The following is a 24420-nucleotide window of genomic DNA, read 5'->3' as shown; positions in this document are numbered from 1 at the left end:
TTCCCTCACTACTGCAGTTATCTTTTTCTCTTCACACATTTACTAAAGAGATGTTGAGTTCTGTTAAACTACATTTTGAGAGAACATCGCACAACATTACATGAGCTTGTAAAACTGTTTTGTTGGAAGTAATCCTTAAGGTGATTAGTGTTTCCTTTGGTATCAATCAATAAAAGATTACTGTAATTTGTTTCAGGTAGTTTTAGTTTTTACAGTATAACTTAACTTTGGTACAAACGTTAACATTTATTTTACTCCAAATTAGTAAGCGTTTATATAAAAAAAAAAAAAATTATATATATATATATATATATATATATATATATATATATATATATATATATATATATATATATATATATGTATATGTATATATATATATATATATATATGTATATATATATATATATATATATATATATATATATATATATATATATATATATATATATATATATATATATAGGTTTTTGCATCTGAACTCTTCATATTATATACATGTATACACGTATATACACACATATATATGTACATTAACAGCATACTATTTTTGTTTTACTTGGTATTCATTTGTGGGTTGGTACTACACTACCTGACAAAAGTCTTGTCGCCTTTCTAAGTTTTAGGAACAACAAAAAATAACTGGACTTCTAGTTGATCATTTGGTATCAGAAGTGGCTTATATGAAAGGCAAAAGCCACTGCAAGGACTCAAATATCTTATTAATAAAATCATCTGGAAAGGCAAAGAAAGCGTTCTTGCAGGGCTCCCGGGGTTCATCAAGATTCTTTGGATTCATCTTCAATGCCACTTCCTTTATCTTACCCCTGACATGTTCAATAATGTTCACATCTTGTGTCTGGGCTAGCCAATCCTGAAGCACCTTGACCTTCTTTGCTTCAGGAACTTTTGATGTGAGGACCTTTGAGGCTGAAGTATGAGGAGCGCTATTTTCTGCAGTATTTCTGAGGATTGGGATGAAGTTCAACAGATGATTTATCAGAAAAATCTACCATCTGCCACTTTTCCAAACGATCAAGTCAAGTTATTATTTGTTGCTCTTGCAACTGGGATCGATGACAAGGCTTTGTCAGGTAGTGTATGCAGTCCAGTAAAGTTACTCTATGTTTGGTATTCTGCAGCATCCTCCACAAATCCAAAACATCCCACACAATGCACTTTAATATTGGAAGTTGCCTGATTTACATAATTCCTTATGAATCTATCTACAGTAAAACAACAGACAGCGCATACAAATAAACTAGGTTTTCAACTCATTCTTAGCAAATTCCTCCTCACCATAGAACCCTTAAAAAAGCCAACCGCATCACAAAAGCCTGTTATTATTTAAACCATTGTAAAAAAATAATTATGTAGTTTATAAGTTGCTCTCAGCTCTTGGAGTGCCAGCTCAACGACCCTCTGCGCGAATGCTAATATAGCGCTAGATAGACAAGTAGAGACGGCTCTAAGTGCTGAGTAAGTGTCTTATTAATGGTTCGCTAAATGCTAATACATGCAGAGCTGATGGATAATTATTGTGTTCTTTGTGCTTTTTAAAGGGGTTTTGGATTGCTGGAGTGGTATGATATAGCTTTGGTGAGTAAAACCCTGTAATGAATGGCAGGTTGATGGAAGCATGCACAATAGGCTCACCAGCGTGGTTTGCTCCAGGCTAGCCCTGCCCAGAGAGCTAACGCTGCTCTTGCGCGAACCCAGGGCAAAGCTCAGCCTTTCAGATGGGTAAAAGCCCCTAGCATTGGGTGCAGGTGCTAAATCCAGATGCCCGTTAGGGGTCAACGTGGAAATCTTGGGATCTGTACAAACACACATGCCAAGACTCATTAGATCACAAAAAACATCCAAAGAATTCGAAGTCTGAGAAGCACTAGGTGGTTTATCAAAAAGTACGGTAACTTGAAGAACCATTTGTTTTGTGTTTGTGGTGTGGAATTAATGAGAGTGATTCACCAGGCCTATTAAAGTTTCAAGCTTCTGTGATTTCTGGTATCTCTTAACCCCACTTTCATGCCAGGCGACACTAGTGGGAGCGTGTAAGTTTGTCTTGTGTCTGTGGAGAGCTTTAGTTTGTGTATGCATTATTCATAACATCATGTCTCTGCCCCACACAGTGCTATGATTCTTTTTCTCTCTCAACAAATTTTAATTACATTTCAATGCATCCCTCACTGTTACTTTTTAAGAAAGTTTTAAACAAAATGTAAACACATGTGGATGGTTCACCCAAAGCTGAAAACTCGGTCGTCACTTGTTCCAAACCTGAGTTTCTTTCTTCTGTTAAGAAATCTGAAAACCTGTAACCACTGACTTCCATAGTGTTTGTTTTTTCCTACTATGTAAGTGAATGATTACAGGTTTTCAGCTTTCTTCAAAATATCTTCTTTAGTGCTCGACAGACTAAAGATACTCGTAAAAGTTTGAAATCTGTCAACTTGATTTTACCAAGTAGTACATGTTTCTGGATTAACATCTATGTTTTATGTTAATCCTGGAACAACATTCCAATCAGCCAATCAAAATTAAAGCACCAAGAAACCCTGAAGTACTTTTTTTCAGATGTTAACAGATTTGTGTGTGTGTTGAACATCAGTTAAGACAACGTTAGCACCTGTCAGCTTTAATTGTGGGGAAAACTGGATAATTTTGAGCTTTTGTCAGCAAATACATTTTTCCAGGTTTAAAATAATTTTTGGGGCGAGATCAAAATCGGTGACGTAGCGCAAAACTGCAAGTGGAGAGATGACACGTCGGTTTCTCATTATTATTCATAGCTGAGTTTTCTTATCCTATGAGAAGAGCCTGCTTCCTGATTATTCTTGAGCGCCGTGCTTTCCGAAGGCAAAGCAGACCAGCCAAGCTGGGAGACCCAATGATTGGGTGAGATACTGGTCGTATGTGTTTGTTTCCATGATCCATGGGGTTTGTTGCATGTTTCAGCAAATCTGTTGGTTTGCAGCAAGCATTTTTTGCAGGAGTTCCATTGATACACATCACCCTTATGCATGCTGCTGTGTTCGCACATGTTTAAAATCCTCCAGATTACCAGCAGGGTTAATGGTTGGAATAGACAGGGCAAGAGACTGCATTGCTATCCATTTTGTCTGCATTCAGACCCGGGGTTTGAGAAGGAGAGAAGTCCTCCTCATTTATTGTGTTTATATAAGCACGATTATCTGTGTAATGATGAGCTGCTCCACACCCATCTCGGAACATTTTTTGAAAAATTTCTGAGATAGACTTGAACTGAAAAATGGGGGTTTCATGGCCCTTTAAGGAATATGTTTACCATTTATATTAGTTTTAGGTTTACGGTTAGAGTTATGCACTTCTACATCATTGTTATTCATTATTCCTCTTTGATTTTGGGACTAATGGCCTGTTTCCACTGAGTGGTATGGTACGGTTCAGTTTGGTACGCTTTTATGGCCGTTTCCACTGTCAAAAAGCGTACCGAACCGAACTGTACCGTACCACTTTTTCGGCACCCTTTCGAAAGGCTACCAAACAAAAGGTGGAGTAACACGTGCAGCTGAATGCTGATTGGTTACAGAGATACGTCACAAGCTTGTGGAGCTAAACAGAATGAGAACAAAGGAATCGCCATGTTCTAATACACAGCCGATACATTACATGGAAAATCTATATGTATATAATAACGAGCCATGGATGACCCGAGCTCTAACAAACCTTGTCATCGTCTTGAACAGCCACAAAGACAATAAGAAAAAAATCTGCCGTGTCCTGTTGTTGCTTTACGAGGCCATCTAACGTAAAAGTGCGAGCGGTTTTCGCTTTCTTCGGGGAGCTCGCGATCACGTCTAAATTTGATATAATAAACTTCTTGAGCTAAAGATAATAACGTGTGCGTGATTAGTGAAGTGTCTCCGTTCACTGATCCATTCAGAAAGAAAAGGACAAATGCAAGTGTGAAGCGCGATAAAAAGGAGAAGCCCGACAAAACACAGGATCAAAATTGTTTCAGCAAACTGAATCCCAAACAAACTGCCATGTTTATCATCGCCTTTTGGACTATTATGAACTGGGAATCACAGAATTACTCTCTAACAGAGTTTACATGTGCTGGTGAAGATTACAGACACAGATGAGAGGTTTGCTCTGACTGTGGGCTATATTTCATGTGTTTTTGAACTCAAATAAGGACTAAATGTCTGCTGTGTGTATTTTATCTGTAATTGGTAACATATCGGAGACTGTAAGGGTCTGTATGTGTTCATATGTGTTGCATTTATATATTTATTTTATATAATTGCAGATGTTACAGTAGGCTATTTCGCACTGTCATTGATCTGCAGTTATAATCAAATCATGTTTAGAGAAAGGTTAGTAATGAACATTTATACACAAGTATTTATGTGTATAAAGTGTCTGTTTTGTGAGAAGTGATTCTCATATGATTTGTGAACAACCTGTATCGTTACAGCTTTACTGTAGACATTTATTCGAGCGAGCATGACCACGACTGAAACTTTCTGTCATACACCACGCCCACCAAAAGGGTACCCTTGGTAGTGGAAACACAAGCCTGATTAAGGTGACCTGTACCGACTGTGCCGTACTGTACCACTCAGTGGAAACAAGCCATAATTTACAGCTATGGGTGGGTTTAGGGGATGGGTCTCAAACTGGATTCCTGGAGGGCCGCAGCTCTGCACAGTTTTGCTCCAACCCTAATCAAACACGGCATCAAAGTAAATCCAGGTAATCAAAGTGTTCAAGATTACTAGAGACTATTAAGCAGGTTTGAGTTGGAAGTGTTTGAAGCTTAACTCTGCAGAGCTGCGGCTCTCCAGGAATTGAGTTTGAGACCATTGGTTTAGGGGAAGGGAATAGGTATGGATTAGCCTACATTTTCAAACAAAAATTATGTTCCAGGATCAACATACAGTAGATGTTACTAAAGGATTTCATTGTACTTGCCAAAATCTTGACGTGCTTTGAAACCACTTGAGAAAGAGTAAATAGTGAGAGATTTACATTTTTTTTTTGGTGAACTATCCCTTTAAGAACACTTCCTTAGTAAGTCTGCAAGTCAGTACCTGACAGCTGGAGAGAGTCCTTTTTCTCAGTTTCTTCTAAATTACAAGATGATCTGTCGTCATCCGAGTAGGAACGGTTAGCATCGCCCTGTCCCAGAGAGAAATAATTTAATACATAAAATTGGAAAAGTCAAACCAGCACAAGAACAAGTCAGTTTGAGTTATTAAGAAAATACACGTCAAATTTACAGGCACATATTTCAATTTGCAACGACAAGTACAAACTTCAGCTGGATTTGGTTGTCATTTCACCTTTTAGTGCTTAATCCTGTTCTGTACACACAGAGTTCAGTCATTTATTGGTGTGACAATCATATTCAACACCTGAACTAAACACTGAAAATGCAGGCAGTATTAACTGCTTTTAAAAAGCTCTACATAGTTGGCACTGATATATTTAAATGTGTCTCTTTTGCATGAATTGAGCGACAATATACAGATAGCGAATACATTTTGACTCATTGATATTGCCAGATATTGCTAGGAAAAAACAGCAAAATATAACAAGCGTACAATAAAATTTAACCTAAACTCTTTATCTTATAAACAAATGAGCCACCTTCCAAATGATCACAATCAGCACATAAGAACTTAATTGTTTGAAATTTGAGATTTTAGTGCATTTAGAAAGAGTTTGACAAGAACTGTCGCCTCACAGCAACAAGTTTGAGTCCTGGCAGGCTCAGTTTTCTGTGTGGAGTTTGCATGCTCTCCCCATTTACTTTACTTTATTACTTTATTAACTTCATTAACTAGATCATTTAAACCCAATAAAAAAGGGGTAGTTCACCCAAAAATGAAAATGATGTCATCATTTCTTTACCCTTGACTTGTCCCAAACCATGGTTGTGTTTTTAAAACCATCGTTGGCCAATTACGGTTGCAAGTTCTGTCTTTAAAAACAAAGTTAATTGATTTGTCATTTCCCAAATCCAACGCTCCAACAAACATTTGCAAACTGCGTCCCAAACTTGTATGCTTGCAAGTACACCTCTAGAGCTGTAGTTAGAAGCTTAGTTTCTGCTTGTGTTCTATTCCCAGTTATCCCTATATAATTCTGAGTTTGGGTTTCAACTGTGATCAGAAGATTGAAAAAAAAAAAAAGAAAATACAAATTAAATCAATAGACTAACAGATCCTTGATTCACTGGTCTTGTCTGCAATATTTACCTCATCTTTTTCTGATGGATCTGATAGTTTCTTTTGTTCTTTCTTGTATTTTTCTTCAAAAAAATTACATGAACACACTGTATAACTAGAGACCATAACTAGAATGCCATTTGATCCCTCAGTGATTATCCCTGTAACCTCATTACATCAGAAACCCTTACTATTCATTTATTCTCCTTCGGTTTAGTCTCTTATTTGGGTCACAACAGCAGAATGAACCACCAACTATTCCAGCATATGTTTTGCACAGCGGATGCCCTTCTAGCAGCAACCCAGCACTGGGAAACACCCATACATTCTCGCATTCACACACACTAATACTTCAAGGCTAATTTTGTTTACCCAATTCACCTATACCGCATGTTATTGAACGGTGGGTGGAACCGGAGCACCTGGAGAGAACCCACACGAACATGGGGAGAGCATGCAAACTCCACACAGAAAACTGAGCCTGCCAGGACTCAAACCTGTTGCTGTGAGGCAACAGTTCTTGCCAAACTCTTTCTATATGCACTAAAATCTCAAATTTCAAATAATTAAGTTCTTATCGGGTCTTGTTTGAAAAAAGCACATTTATTTTGAATTGTTCAAAATCCGAGGCCACCAATAGAGATGCCCTGTTTAGAGCATCATTATGAACGTTTCACATTATAACTAACGTGGTTTACATGATGGATCTGCAACAAAGCAAGTACAGTTTTGGAAAACACTCGTCACTAATTGTTCTTTTTTGCATCGTACTATGGTAGTTCAGTCGCGAGTGACATTGTTGTTTAGGAAACGCACCTCAGTTTGAGTACACAAAAGAAGACTAAACATTGTAACCAAACCAGTAACCATTGACATCCATGGAAGGCAAAAGAAATACTATGGAAGTCAAAGGTTACCAGTTTCCAACATTCTTTACAATGTGATATTTTGTGAAAAACAACAAAAACAACAACTCAAATTTGAAATGATGACACGATTTACATTTTTGCGTGAACTATATCTTTAATAAACAATCACTTAAAGTAAGTGTACTTGGCAACACTTCGCAAAGTAACCATCTAAACATTAATGTAATATTTCTAGTTAAAAATTACAGACCATATCAAATATTTGGTCACTGTCATATTAGTGTCATAGTTTTGTTCCATACACAGCCAAACTCAACAAATAAAAGACTGAGACAGAATATTGTAAAATAACTAAACAGCCCTAAGCATTGTTTAATAGATATGTCAATCTCGTTGCCCTCCCTCTGAAAGTCAGACACATTTGCTCTAGTTCCCCACTCACCCAAACACAGTTTCTCAGATCTAGACCATAACCTGCAGGCCCACTTCTACAAGCTCCCTGGAGAGATAACCTACTCCTGCGGTCTGCATACCTGCCCGCGAAGCCCTATTTATACTAGTCTGCACACCGAAAATATATTCACCGGCAAGAGCAACAAAAGCCTCTAGAAAAATGCCCTGGGACAGTGTTAGCGACTTGCCAAACATCAGCACAAATTAGCCCCCATTGCAAAAATAGTCACAGCAAACAGATGCATTTTATGAGAACTTATTCAAATTAACGCATTAAGTGTGAAAGCATAATATTGAGCAGGTACACCCACAAGTTATTCAGGGTTCTCACTTTATGCCAGATATCAAATTTTTTGACTTTCCCCAGACTTCTGAATTTCCATGCGTTTATGTATTAATAATATAACATTAAAATAATATGTTAAAATAATAACACTATTAAAATGGTCATAGTTTGAACTGCCAATATGAGAAGAATGGATCATTTATTACTTTGAGTAGTTATGAAGTGTTCCTCTTCCTAGATTTGATAGCTCAATAGTAATTTTATAAACTTTATATTAAGCTTTTCTGCCATCTACTTTCTAATACCAAATCTTTGAAGCAGTCATTCTCAAAACAAGGTATTTAAAAGTTATATTATGCTTGCACCTTAGTTAACAGATCTGCTAAACTTGATGACTACAGTTGATGAGCGTATAACCTAACCTATATATAACCTATATACACACACACACACGCGCACACACGCACGCACACGCACACACAAGCACAAACGCACGCACGCACGCACACACACACACACACACACAGTTGAAGCCAGAATTTTTAACCCGCCTTTGATTTTTTTATTTATGTATTATTATTATTTTTTTAAATTTCCCAAATGATGTTTAACAGAGCAAGGAAATTTTTGCAGTTTATCTGATAATATTTTTTCTTCTTTTCTTTAATTCTGTTATTTAATTGTATTATCTTTCAATTTCTAAATATTTTGGTAACTAAAATATTATTTTAACAAATGTATCTGTTTAATAAATCAGTTTTTTTGTTTAAATGCACTAAAATACATTGCCTATATTCACTGAGAAATGATACTAGATTATGCTGAGCACTGTATATATACACACACACACACACACACACACACACACACACACACACACACACACACACACACACACACACACACACACACACACAAATTGTCTGACTTTCAATGTCTGGAATAGATCTTTTAAATTTAGAAATAAATTGTGTAATTATAAATAAATAAATCCTTGATATTCCAGAAATTCCATGACCCATGGGAACGCTTGTTATTGGCCCTGTTGCAGATTGTTTTGTGCAGCAGCCAAAACACAGATGCCTCTAGGTGTGTACCTTACCTCAGCCTGAAATCCTTCAACTAAGATGGCCACAAGCAGATTGAATAGAACATAGTTTCCAAAAGTCATGAGCGCGACGAAATACAGGGCCGCCAGAGGCGAGGTGGAGGCCATGCCGTTATACAGAACCATGTTCCAGTCCTCTTGAGTTAAGATCTGCACACACACACACACAAATAAGTTATCAAATAGGAAATTACACTTATTTCACAATTTGAACCCAATGAATATTGGCATTGTTGAAATCTTGTATCCAATCATTGTTTTACATGCCAATTTGCACATAACAGCTGCACATATAACGTTGTATATAGTAATAAACACGTACATACACTTGTCAATCTGTATATTTGCACTCACTACTTCTATTTTTAAAAAAATATATTGATTATCTGTTTTTGTCCTGTCTCTGTAATTCTGTTGCACTGTAGAAGCTTTGTCACGAAAACAAATTCCTCGTATGTGTGAACATACCTGGCAATAAAGCTCTTTCTGATTCTGATTTTAGAAATAAAAAGTATGATCAAGGAATTGCTGTTGTATCATGCCACAATGATATTATGCAGCACCAAAAAATAGTCCCCAGATAGGTAACAGTACTGCATAATATCATTATACCTGCTGCAGTTCCTTGATTATTATGCCAGAATGGGAGTATAATTCCTAAACATATTGACCTAGAGGTTTACAGCTTTAAATATGAAAGTTCTCTAAATAATTTTTAACATTTTTAAGCGAGACGCTAATGGTCTAATCTGATTCAATGATTAATGCTAAGCTAAGCTAAAAGTGTTCCCCCAGACCCGGAGTAGAGCTGAATGGATTAAAAATAGTTTTATGGAATAAAAAAAGTGAAGTATCCCTTTATGGAAGTGTATATATAACAAGTTTTCTTTTACGTTTTGCCCATTTTTTTGTGTGTAGTAGTGTGTAATTGTCTAGACAATTCAACTCTGTAGAAAAAATCCAGGTGTGTGTAGGTGTGTGTGTGTGTGTGTGTGTGTGTGTGTGTGTGTGTGTGTGTGTGTGTGTGTGTGTAAGTGATTAAAATGTGTTTTCACCCAACTCCCAGTTGGCCTGTGTTTGCCATCACCTGCAGCAGTGCTTTCATAAGTGAGATGAGTTTTGAGAGCACTACGCACCTGAAACACTGTGACAATGGCCCAAAGCAGAGAGTCAAAGTTCTTCCTGTCAGGTACGGTGTCCCCAGCCTCTGTCTTCAGGCTGAACTTGCAGCCAAATATGTGCATTCCCAGAATACTGCAGAAGCAAAGAGACAAAAAAAACAATCTCTCAATACTGCTCTCACGCTTAGATATTCCAATAGCGTATGTTTCCCATCGACCTCAACAGGATGTGAGATGAATGAGTCTGTCAGAGATGAGGAGCCTATAAAAATGATATCAGTGCTGTGTGAGGAGACATATGTCCTGGTTGGACAGAAGCCAGGGATGAGACCGGTCTTGCTGAAGAGATGCTTTACACAATTCAGAATGCAACACACAACAAGAGATAAATGAGACTGTTGTGATACAAAAAAAAAAACCCATAACAGCAGTGTCGGCTGTAACAAGTTCCAAATGAGAAGCATTACATAATCAGATTCATATTTCCAGTAATTCGTAAAATAATGTTTAAGATAGCATCAGAACTTTCACTATTTTAAAAGTATAGTTGACCCAAAAATAAAAATTACCATCATTTACTCACCCTTGACTTGTTTAAATCCAGTTTAAGTCTTTTGTTGTAAACTGGTAACCCTTGACTTCTGTAGTTTTTTTCCCAACATGCATGTCAATGGTTAACAGTTTTCAACATTCTTCAAAATATCTTATTTTGTGTGTGTATATTGGGGTGTAAAAATTAATTGTTTCTTTGATGCATCGCAATCCAGACACGGACAATTCGGTATCGGTTCAGTAATAGATCATAACCGGTTATTACGTATTGACGTCATTTATCTCATATGCGCTATATTGTGGTAGCCTACTGTGACGAGGGATGCGACAGCGAGTAATTAAAATGCTCCAACTACTTAAAAACACAGAAACTCTGCATAAATCACTGCGTGAGTGTTTGCTGAAAAGTCATTCACTGTCACTGAAGGTAGAGCAAAGCCCCTATTTTACTGCTAATGAGAAAAAGAAAGTAAACTCAATTTTTGTCTCTCTCACTCTCACTGTGGACATTTGACCTACTGGCGTTAGGTAACTTTTCCTCTCCTCTCAGTTGTTAAAGTGAAACTTCTGGATCCAAACATGAGCGTGTGTCTGCATAACAAGTTTTCTCATCTGCGTCTATCATGGATCAGCTATGATCCCCACTGCTTTTTATCAGCGGCACTCATCGGTGAACAACGTCAGAGCGTAAGAGCCAATTGCAGCCCTTTCAGTTGAGCATGTGACCAATGTTAAGGGTGTAAGAACTCGCTAGACAATGCTCAGAAAGTGAGCGGGATAATATTTACGTTTGTTTATTTGTTATAAATGCTCATGTTGTTCTGTGCATGTACTTGAGTTCATATTTCTGACTGCTTGTTTTAAAGGAGAAAATTGTATTACAAATAATATATAAATACATTTATAGATTTTAAGACAAGAATTCCTGTGCTGTGATATAAAATATAAAATTCTGTATGGAAAGCATCATCAATGCACTGAGATATCGAATTGAACCGAATCGATGGCATGATAATCTTAACCGAACTATGAGACCAGTGTACAGTAGGTTCACACCTCTAATATATATATATATATATATATATATATATATATATATATATATATATATATATATATATATATATATACACTGTATAAATGATTCTCTATCACTACTGCTAATATAGTCATAGCTAACAGATACTTTTCATGATAACGCACTAAGTGTGAAAGTTGAGTAAAAGAAAGTGGGAAAGGGTGAAAGAGCAGGTACACTAACAAGTTATTCAATGTTCTCACTTTCCAATACAATTCCCTTACTTTCCGCAGACTTTTACTGATTAATGAACGTAAAACAGGCCTCTGTTGTGCTTATCTATTAAAAATATAACAATAAAATAATATTTTAAATCATAACAATAATAAAATGGTCTTCAATATGAGAACAACAATAGATTAATGTTTACTTTGTTTCAAGAGCTCACACTTAGATATTGCTTGACGTTATTAGCAGGTTTGGCGTGCTGTCCCGGGAGAAAACCCTGAGCTCGGAGATAATTGAGCCCAGGGCCCCCGCCTGGTCAATTAGCATGTAAGGGGGTCTGAGATCAGGTAGGTCTGGAGAGCTCCCTTCTGATAGAGGAGGAAAAGGAGGAGATGGGGTGTAAGGGGGGATTCTTTCAAAATGAAGATAAGGCAGTAGGGTGAAAGTCTATTTTTTGAAGGCTTGGATCAATCTGACTGGATTATTGCTGATTACAAATGGTTGACCAGACAAGATCAATCATATGCTTCTCTCGAAATTAGTTTATAAAACTCTACTTGAATAGCTATGAAAATCTCTTTTTATAAATATGAAAAAAAAAAAACATTTAAAAGCAACATTCCATAAAACCCCAGACAAACCAGAGTGAAACAATCTCCTTTGCGTTAAACAGTCCTCGATGCAGCAGAGCGATGATGAAGCTGATTAATAATTGGCACAACTATAGCTTCCAGTCTGTGATGCTGATTCATCCTCTGTGTTTCCTCCAACCATACGTCATCCCAGACATCTGTTAACAGTTACCAAAGTCTGTTGACTGTACCCGCAGGCTAGGGACAAACTCTATCCATTTAAGAGACATAAATCAGGGCATTGTTTTCAGATGAGGGGTTATAAATTGAGATGCTTGGTGGGGGTGGGGAGGGGATACGCTGAAAGCTGAACGTGAGTGGGAAAAGACAGATCGGCAGGATTGGTTCATGCACTCAATCCTGCAGCAGCCTCCATCTGTCTCTGCACTCTGCTGGAATTGCAGCGCTGCAGGGGGAAGCGGGTGAGTCAGTGGGCACCAGGGGCCTGAGTGTTATTGTTCTGCTCTCCATCAATCTCACTCTGATCCTTATGGGGCTGTCAGCGGCTGCTGAAGCTGAGGTGTGCTGTGAGGAGCCTGTGCTGCTGAGACGCTCGGCCGTGGAGAGCCAGAGTGATCCAGCTGCTGTCAGGTGTGGCTTTTATAAACCCTGGGCTTGTGCTGTGTGATAAAGTGTGGGCCATTTATTATAAATGAGTGAGAGCTTGGATATGGATTGATACTGTGGATGGATTTACACTGCAAAGTTTACCGCACAAATCATTTTTTTTGACCATATTCGATTTTTTGTGCCATTTGTTTACATTCTACTAAAATACGACTGGCTGGAGATTAAAGTGCTTACTTTAATCTTCATAAATACTCAAGAATTAGATAAGTGATTCTGTTGGCTATCAATCTTTGTACACTCTCAGAAATAAAGGTATGCGAGCTGTCAACGGGGTGGTACCTTTTCAAAAGGTGCACATTTGTACTTAAAGGGTCCATATTAGTACCTCAAAACTTTATATTAGTACCTAAAAATTTTAAGAGGAACACTTTTGTACTTTTTGGTACTTCTATGTACCCTTGAGGTATTAATATGGACCTTTAAGGTACAAATGTGTACCTTTTGTAAAGTACCACACCAGTGATAGCTCGCATACCTTTATTTCTGAGAGTGTAGGGTATGAATGCCTGTGAGGCTTTTGCTCATCTTCAGAACACAATTAAAGATTTTTATTTGAAATCTGAGAGCTCCTTCATCCTCCTTAGACAGCAAGGTTCCAGATTCACTCAAAATACAGAAAAATACCAAAACACATCCTCAAAACAGACTATATACCTTCAATTGTTCAATTGGAATATTATCAAACTACAAGGATACTTTTTTTCACATCTAAAACCAAAATATTGACTTTGTTCATCAGTTTAGTCTTCTCAGTGTCAGTATAGGGTGCTCATCCACATGAATGCGCCTCTGACACATTACTTTGGATGCCTGTGTGCGACTTCCTTTGCTTGAAACGAAGCACAAATGCATCTGAAGTCATTCATCAGAGGTGAATGTTATGTGTGTGCCCCCTATACTGACACTGAGGGAAAGAAACGGTTAAATAAAGTGATTATTTAAGTTTTATGTGTGCACAAAAGCATTCTCGCAGCTTGAGGATTATGGCAGGTGAGTTCTCAGGCTTCACCTAAAATGTTTTAATTTCCTGCAGGCACAGGACAACAACATTATGTCAGATTGACGTGGTACTCCAACGTTGTGGAGATCTTGCATTTTGTTTGGAAATGAAAATCAGGTTTACATCAGAACCCAATGTCAGGCTGATGTCAATGTCCAAAGTTCAACCTTAAAAAAATAATAAAAAAAAAATAATAAAATAAAAAAAAAACAACCCAATATCAATGTCTAATGATGTTACAGCTTGACATTGTGTGGATGTTGCCACTATGACGTCTATCAGACGTTGGATTTTTGTTGCTATACATAATTGTCAGTATTTGATGTCAATATGACTTTGGTTTAAGATGTTGGCGCGACGTTGGATTTTCCAACACAACCTAAAATCAACATAAATATCAACGTCATTTCACGTCGTTACTGGACGTCAAAATAACGTTGTCCTTAGACACTGACTAGACAATAAATTTTGATCACCTGACGTTACAACCTAAATCTAACCTAATAATAATGTCTTATGACATTGTGTGCCTGTTGGGTTTGTGTTCCGAAGACTATCAAAGGTCTAAGGGGTTCGAAATGACAAGGGTGAGTAATTAATGACATTATTTTCATTTAATTTTAAGTGTGTTACAGGCCATTCAATATTCTAAAATAGCCCTAAATAAAATTAGACTTCATGACATTATGAACATATATATTTTGCTCAAACTGTGCTATAATAAATCTTTTATAGAAGAAACAATTTATAAAACAACCAGAAATCAAAGCAACATTAACTAAAAACAACATTTAATATAATTGTCAAGCCTAAACAAGTTAAATTAAAGTGAAACTACAGTAGTAACGTGTTAAAATTTGTTACGCAAATACTCACTAGTCTCTCTTACGCTGAACAATGTAAATGTGTGTCCGCCTTTTGGTGTTTAGCTTGAAATGAATTGCATTATATAAGGTGCTTTACAACTTCTGCAGCATGTGTCAGATTAAATTCATATTACATTGACTATAAAGAACAAAAAAAAAAAAAACATTTTTAGCAGTTGCACAATGATTACTTGTTCAACATAAGCAGCCACATAAGCAGCATGGGACGGCCCTGATCTTTTAAACAAATGCATTTTGTCCCATCTGTTGCACTTAAAACACTCCATATTGTATCTGTATTTTTTATATCTGTGTTTACAATAATACCCATCCAAAGCAAATGATTCCATATGTGATCGTTTTCAACAGCCTGACCATTTATTAAACGATTTATAAAATTCACGTCAATCCACAGACAATGTATTTCATTTGTTGCATGGTTTCGTGCCAATATGTTCACGTTAAAGCTGCCACTGTCTCGTTTCCAGTATGAAATGTGATTAAATAGACTAATCAATGGTAACTTTTTTTTTGGTACTCGCAGCATAGTAAGTTTTTCTATTTTGTCAAAAATGAAAATTGAGTGTACATGTAATGCAATTACTTGCACCTCAGCATATGCGTTTCCATAGTGAAGTACTTCACATACTAAAATGTCATCACCTTCTAGCTGAAAATATATAATGTACAGTACAGCAGCTTTAGGCACTGAAGCCATTATATTTAGACAGTGTAGTGGGTCCAAACAAGTTTCTATGTGTGTGCTTTAAAGTTTCTGCATTATTAAAGTTAAGCAGTGAGCACATACAGCCAGGTTTGTGTCAATATATTATTAAGAAATGTGTGGGTAAACGTGCCTCTTTCTTTGTCGTGTCTTGGAAATCCAATAAGAATCTTAAAATGCTTGTTTAGATGCATGTCAGATCCCAAATTCTGAATATATGGAAATAGTTTGATTTATGGAAATGTATGATGAAAGAAAGAAAGAAAGAAAGAAAGAAAGAAAGAAAGAAAGAAAGAAAGAAAGAAAGAAGGAAAGACATACCTAGTTCTTTTCATACATCATTGTAACAATATTCCATCTGTCCCAGCTGTGAGCAATTTTGTTTTCAGATTTTTTTTAATCCCAAGATGTTACAATTTTTCATCATTCAATGTGTGTGATGCAAGCCAACTTACCTGAATATGAAGATAAAGAGCATTAGCAGCATGCAGAAGGTGGCCACGTTGTCCATGGTCTTCATCAGGACCACCAGCTGCCTGCGCAGAGCTGGCATGAACCGCACCAGCTTTATGACCCTCAGCAATCTGAACGTCCTCAGGACTGACAGACCTCCGTCAGACTGACCAATGATCTCACATACACTACACACATACACACACACAAAAACGGTTTGAATAAACTGTAGAAAAAACATTATGCAGTACAAGTGTTTCTTCAACTAAAGACACTTTTATGTCTAAAGAGTGTGAAATAGCCTACAGCACAACCTTTACTCAAGGATGACAAATTGAGAAAATGCATCATAAAATATTATGAATTATTATATTATTTTTGATTAAAACTATATTAAGTTTGCAACAAATATAATAAAAAACTAATTAAACCCAGATTATTTAAATATTATGCACTCTCAAAAATGAAGGTGCGTGAGCGGTCAATGAGGTGGTACCATATTAATACCTCAAGGGTACATATTAGTAACTAAAAGTACAAAAGTGTTCCTCTTCAAAATTTTAGGTAATAATTAATACATACTTTTGAGGAATCAATATGGACCCTAGAAGTACAAATGTGTACCTTTTGAAAAGGTACTGTACCCCCCCCCAGTGACAGCTTGCGTACCTTTATTTCTGAGAGTATGTGTAATAACTTCGATGTAGTCTCATCTCCACTACACCAAAAAATGTTGCTAGTTTTTGCTGAAGTGTATTGTGATACCAATTGCATTTTGAGAAGGCAAAAGTGTCAGTAACCATGCTTTAAATTAAAGATTTTATGGAAAGAAAAAAACAACACAAATATCACTTATGACATATCTGGCTGTGAATTCCATAATATCTTTCTGTAAACATGTCAAAATATTACGATAACTTACTACTTAATATATACAATTGAAGTGAAAATTATTAGCCCCCCTGTTAATTTTTTTCCCCAATTTCCGTTTAAATTTCTAAACATAATAGTTTTAATAACTCATTTCTAATCACTTATTTATTTTATCTTTGCCATGATGACAGTAAATAATATTTGACTATATATTATTACTAGACATAAAGTGACATTTAAACTAGGTTAATTAGGTGAACTAGGCAGGTCAGAGTAATTAGGCAAGTTATTGTATAACGATGGTTTGTTCTGTAGACAGTCGAAAAAAATATATACTGTAGCTTAAAGGGGCAAACAATTTTGACCCTAAATGGTTCATAAAAAAAATTAAAACTGCTTTTATTCCAGAAGAAGAAAAAATATTGTCAGACATAGTGTGAAAATTTCCTTGCTCTGTTATCATTTGGGAAATATTTAAAAAAGAAAAAAAAAGATTCAAAGGGGGGCTAATACTTGTGACTAATATATAAATATATATATATATATATATATATATATATATATATATATATATATATATATATATATATATATATATATATATATATGTGTGTGTGTGTGTGTGTGTGCGTGTGCGTGTGTATATATATATATATATATATATATATATATATATATATATATATATATATATATATATATATATATATATATATATATATATATATATATATATATATATATATATATATATATATATATATATATATTCCAATTTTTGGAATTAAATTATTGATTGAGATATATGTATATGTATGTGTGTGTGTGTATATACACACACACACACACACACACACACACACACACACACACACATATACATATATCTCAATCAATAATTTAATTCCAAAACTATTTAATAATTTCCACAAGTGAATGCTACTTAATTATATTATTTTGAGTAATGATAGAAATTGGTCAGTGGATTACTTCAATAGATTCAATAATCTATATATTGTATGCATTAGTGAAACAAAAAATTTGAGTTTTAAGATAGTTTATTGCTATAAGTGTCCACAGGACTAAAAGGAACCACAGTTAAAACATCATTCAGTGGCCATACTACATACTCATTTGCTTTAATATTTGGTTTATAAGCTTATAAATTAAATCAACCAATTACAACATGATGCATAATCCCCATAACACATTTTTGAAAGTCCTTTTACGAAGATACAAATGAATCCACAGACCTGATGATCACAATGATGCCGTCAAAGATGTTGTAGGGGTTTCTCAGATATTCAAAGAAGCCAAAGGCAGTGAGTTTAAGGATCATCTCCAGAGTAAACATACTGGTGAACACTATGTTACAGATCTCCAGGACATTAGTCAGTTCATCAGGCTGTAGACAGAGTGAGACATACACAGAGAGAGAGAGAGAGAGAGAGAGAGAGCAGGCATTAAGGACAAGCATGAGGATGAAAAAAGAAGATAAAAGTAGAGGTAAATGTGGAGAGGTCATTTCAGATCAGTGCATTGCTGTTGAAGAGGGTGTGTGCATTGTTGCATGGACAAGAGCAGCTCTTGACAGCAGGCACACGAGTTCCTCAGTGAGGCCTTAACCTCTCATATCATATAAAAGGTCAGAGAAAACCCAGTTTAAACCTGAACAATTCCTCACGGAACATCAGTTAGAAAAAGATCAAGGGTGATGCGAGTGCACTGATACTGTGTGTGCATAGCAAATACTGCAGGTCTGACTGACATGCAAAGCGGATGATCGAAGATCGTTTTGTTTTTCGTGGGCTGTTTAGGAGTCAGCGACTTGAAAGGGATTATACCACAAAATGGTGCAGAAAGAAATATGAAGCCTCTGTCAATGTTTGAACTGAAAACACCATCAATTTATGGAAAAAAATATATTTCCATGCTAAAATATTAGGTACTGGATAAAAATTAAATATAAAGTATATACAGGAACCATGACCTTTTTAAAGACTCTTTCCATACATTTTAGGACCTTATAACACTTTAGATTTTAACCGGAAAACTGGCTAGATTTTAACCTGCAGTATATTTACTAAATATTAAGGTAACAAATTAATCCAAAACTAAAACTTTATTCATATCCTGAATAAAAACCTATTAAATCTAGCTAATTCAGCAAGGTGGCGCCTATAGAACTGCAGAAATAATGGTGTTGCCTTGGTTACTGCAGTAAACAAAGCATCATGAAGTCAAATCTAGTAGGATTTTATTGATTTCATAAACTACACAGCATAGTCACATATGTAATACAGGAAAACTTTAACATACAACCATACATTGCATAATCAAAAATGATCTAAAATGTAATGCCTTGCGAAATAGCATTTAAGAATTTTAAATACTTTTTAAGGGCCTTAAATTTCTCTACATTGATTTATCAACTTTTAATATTTTTTAAGACCCTGCAGACACCCTGAAATAACACCAAACTGATATACAAAACAGATACTCTATACATATCACTTTTGGAAATGATAGGGATTGCTAGCTTTTTTTTACATTTTGTATATTCACAAATTCAGCAATCTTGTTTTAAAATGTATTAAGTTTTATATTTTATTTTAAACTAAAATGTATTCTTGCTATGGCAAAGTTCAGAGTTAAAGGGATAGTTCACCCCAAAATGAAAATTTACTCATAATTTACTTTCCCTCAAGTGGTTATTAAACCTTATTAGTTTTGTTCTTCTGTTGAACACAAACAATATTTTAAAGAAAGCTAAAAACCTGTAAGTGTTAACTTGCATAACAGGAAAATCAAATACTATGGAAGTCAATGATTACACGTTTCCAGCTTTATTTGAAATATTATCTTTTGTGTTCAACATAAGAGTTTTTAAAGAAAGAAAGTCATATGGGTTTAAAAAAATTAAAGGGCATTTTAACTGTCACATTAATTGAAAAAGTATAAAATATAAAAATAGAATTTAGGTCATTATTTGGGTGTATTTTTATATCATATTTAAGGCAACATTTATATTTTTATTTTAGTGTTTTTCATTTCACAGGGCCGGGTTAGGGTGGTTTGAAAGACCCACCCCTCACTGACAAAAGTCCAGAATTAAGAATTAATTATCATAAATAGTGAAAATAAGTCATTGAAAAAAGCTTTAAAACTAAGCGGAACCCTCTGTTGGCTCTTGTGACTTCAGCTAATCTATTTTGGCCAATGCTAACAGATATTTTTCATGAGTCCAGCATCCAGCTGTACAATGTAACAAACATTCTGACTTAAGACAAGTCATTTTTTGCTACTGTATTGTTTTTAAATAGAGAAAACATTTGACAAATAACTTTTATTCTAAATCTTGGACAATATTCTTGAAACAAAACATGACCAATAAAAAGGTGTAAAGCTCCAAAAGCGGCCAATATTAAAATAAATTTGAATACTAATTTGCTGTTGTCGTTATCTATGAATTTTCAAACGTACTTTTCTACAAGGAAGGCTATAAAAATTGTGAAGCTCTAAATTATTATTATTATTATGATGATGATGATGATGATGATGATGATGATAATGTTTCAATGTTTTAATCATTCAAATGGCCAAATTCTGACTGAGGACAGTTGAATGTGCTGGCCAGTTTGTTATTTGCCTAATAAATGACAATAGGCCACTGTTTTTTATTTAAGCTTTGACTGATTCCTATTTTTTTTCTAATGATTTATATTGTAATAAATATGTATTTTAAAAATAAGTCTTTTTTATATTTCTTTATTGTAAATCTTTATGAAATATTTTGGTACATTAAAAAATTAGGTTATGATGGACACCCGGCAAGCTAATCCAGCTAAACATAGTGCTTAAAATGTCACTATGCAGTATTTAAATCTCATAACTAAATAGAAAATGAGGCTTATAACTGCAAAAAAAGAGAAAAAAAGAACCACCTATTTCACCAGGCTGCCTACAGGCCTGATTACCATGAGATACTTCAATTAATAATCTTTTTTTAAAATCTTATCAAGTAAACTTTTGAATGAAAGTCTATTTACATATGTTTGGCAAAAAAGAGTTTCAGAGATGCATACAAAGCTTTTCTAAATAAGATTCAATTAAATATTTCTAATATTTTTGTTTAAAAATGTATCATATATACTTTTTATGCTTTATGTCACCTAAAACAACCCTAACACACAGCCAAAATCTGTAAAATAGATCAAATAGCCATAAAACACCATAAAAAAAGAACAATTCTATAAAACATTAACTGAAATGTACAGTATGTACAGTAAATGTATTTACCAGTATAATATTCCAATATATTTACAAATAAATCATTTAAAAACGCCTAAATATTAGAAAAATATCAATATATTATAACTTAAATATTTAAAATAAAGTATAAGTACTATTTAAAACCTAAATATTACTGACCATAACAAGTATAAGTTTTAACAATAAAACCCCTGCTTCATAACAGCAGCATTTATTTTCACCGTCAATCAATTAATAACGCAATAGATCAAACTTACTGACCCCAAACCATTACAAGCGAAGCACTAAAAAACCAACACAAACCAACCATCAGGGTGAGAATTAGATAGGGGTTAAGAGGGGATTGACCCCACTACTTAACACTTGATCCCCCCAAAAGGGAGTCAAAACAATATGTATGGGGGGGTCAGTTGCTTAATACTTAGAAATATTTCACTTTGATCTGTATTGTAAATAAAAATGTTAATAATTAAAATATTAGATCATTTAAATAAACATTTGACCACCCTTATAAAGGTTCAAACCTTGCATAATCGCTCCAATCCGTCTATTCGAGGAAAAGTCTGAAAGCGGCAGATCTAGAGCATTAACAGACGCAGTGTTCACAACATTTTGTTTTCTCGTAAAATAGGTGTTTGTATCTATATTTATTTATAAACATCAACTCAAAATGCTGAAAAATTAAATATGTTTTATTAATAAATTAGATGTAATAAAAAAATAAATACATAAATGACTGAAGCATGTATACACAAACTAACCGAAACAGTTGGCCACCCTGATCGTCAGTGTATAATTCGCACACTGCCAACCATACATAGATACTTTTAATACCTCCTGTTACCACGCTTTTCCAGACAGACCGATAATAAGCAGTGTGCTCATGTACACTGTGTAAAACCAGCCATTTATATTGTAGCCAGTGATTTAACAAAGCACTTTCCATTTCTGTGTGCACTAAGCAACAGAATATCAGTGAATGGATGGTGGGTGGTCCGACCGTTGAAGGCTGAGACTAGTGCAAGATCTACTGCGCTTAGAAAGGGATCAACAGCCCACCCTCATCTGCTTCAGTCCACAATAAATCGTATAAATCAATTCCACCTTATCTCGACCGATAACACATGGCATGTTCACGTGCGCAAGTGAGAAAGCAGCCAAATTCCAGAAAGGCGAAATCTGATTTAAGGAACACTTCCTTCGCTGTCCCTTTTGTTCCTTGTCCCTCCATTCTATTATTGATCAATATCTTCCCATTGACGAGTTAGAGCTGAGAAAACACAACTGAAGGACAAATGAAAACCAAACCGCAAGCAGCTCCAGGGAGATGCCATTTAGAGAAATTGAATATTGACACAGCAATCAGGAGTAATAATGGCAAAACAATACGGTAAAGAAACACCAATGGCTTCTCTTACCTCTTTCCATTTTTATCAGTCCTTCTCCCCTTGTCCTTGCTTGTTGTAAACTACTCTTTAATCAATCCATCAGCAGATCATCTCATTATCAAAGCTATTTGTACAAGATTTAAGCTGTTTTTGTAAACCGGGAATAACTTGTCACCGCAATTCGACAGAGCTGATGCAAGAAACCACACTCATTCTGTAAAAAATGTCAGTAAGTTTGCAGTTTTGCTTGTATGCATGTTAGTTCTTGTTCATTTATTCTTTTAAATTGCATTATGGAATAATGATCCTTCCATTAACAACTTTATATTATATTTAATTATATTCATATTATGATATTTTATGGCACAAAACATTTGGTAATAAACTGCCAGTTCTTTCTGTTATTATACAGATGTCTTCCTATTTATTTTATTTTGTATAAAATATATTGCTTAAAGCTACTAAAATGTCAATAACCGTCATATTATTAAACTGCAGAGTTAAATTTTCAACATCGAAGTCAAGCAATAAAGTCAGAATATCATAAACAAAAGGAAAACACGCGTTAATCACAAACTACAGAAAATATTATTTAACACATTTTTACTACAGCGTACCCTATTTGCGGTTCAATATAAGAATTATTTTTGAATCCCTAATAGAAAAGAGTTGTTAAAGAAACTTTTTTTTGATCTCACAGCCTGTCCTATAACAACACGCAAGATTCCAGCAACAGATTCTGAAACGACATTTAAATACTAGCCATTTAGAAGTATACTACAATCGTGTACTGTACTCTTAACAAAATGGACAGGTTTATTATCTAATTAATAAACATTAAACCTATTTAACATTATTAAAAGTACATGCTGAGCGTCTGATGCTGTTGATGTTGACCGTTCTGATGTTCATGCTTAAACTATATGTTTGCTAGTTATTTTAATTTTGAGATCTCAGGTTAACTTTCTGCTGCCGCTTTCAGTTTGGCATTAAATGCCACATAAATGCTATTCAAACTCATATTGGCAGCAGTTAACACTGAATAAAGCAAATACTCTGCATCTGAGGTGATCATTAGCTACATTTCCATCCACCTATTTTTATGAGCAGTTTGGATATGTGCTTTAAAAAAAACGATTGATGGAAACACCAAGATGTGCATATATTTTGAAAATGCGCATAAAAAATGTATGCGCATTACCGAGTAGGATCAACTTTTTATTCGATAAGAAAAGATGCGCATAACCTACAAGGGAAACACTTTTACTAAAAAAACTCCAGTGTGCGCATTAAAAAAAGTCATGTGATTTTGTTATAAGGGATCATGTTATGATAAAAATGTGTGTGAATGGACAAACCAGCAGGCTGAGCACATTGTAAAACATCGGAAAAGTTGTTTAGGTCATTCTAAAACGCCAGGATTAGTGTTATTATATTATTAATTACCTCCAAAATTGTCAAGATGAAAACATAGCTACTGTCATAGTAGTTTATGCTTATGCTGTTGTTCAGCTGCAATGTCACAGAAATAGAAACCGTTTTTAAAATAAAAACTTTGCGGATGGTTAGGACAAAAACGGTTTAAAATGGAAAATATTTATTTTTTGTGTGTCACAGGATGGTAGTTAGGACACGTAGTTAGGACACAGTGTCTCTGTGAAAAAACAACATTTTAACAATCTAAAGAACCTTTCGCTGCTGTAAAGAGCATTTTTATGGTACTGTAAGG

General features: G+C 35.0%; 1 protein-coding gene across 1 annotated transcript in view; it reads right to left on the bottom strand.

The window, feature by feature from the left end:
* The window catches only part of cacna1ia (calcium voltage-gated channel subunit alpha1 Ia), a 284961-nt gene that overhangs the window by 85455 nt on the left and 175086 nt on the right, over nt 1-24420 (bottom strand). The window contains exons 10-15 of the mRNA XM_056451129.1: nt 18285-18436; nt 16161-16346; nt 10071-10188; nt 8929-9084; nt 5079-5166; nt 1657-1817 (exon numbers count right to left, since the gene is read on the bottom strand). Of these exons, the coding sequence (XP_056307104.1) occupies nt 1657-1817; nt 5079-5166; nt 8929-9084; nt 10071-10188; nt 16161-16346; nt 18285-18436 (861 nt within the window). The remainder of the gene's footprint in view (nt 1-1656; nt 1818-5078; nt 5167-8928; nt 9085-10070; nt 10189-16160; nt 16347-18284; nt 18437-24420) is intronic.

Source organism: Danio aesculapii, chromosome 3 (assembly GCF_903798145.1).
Source record: "Danio aesculapii chromosome 3, fDanAes4.1, whole genome shotgun sequence".
NCBI classification, from domain to species: domain Eukaryota; kingdom Metazoa; phylum Chordata; class Actinopteri; order Cypriniformes; family Danionidae; genus Danio; species Danio aesculapii.
This window is presented reverse-complemented; position numbering and strand designations above follow the sequence as displayed.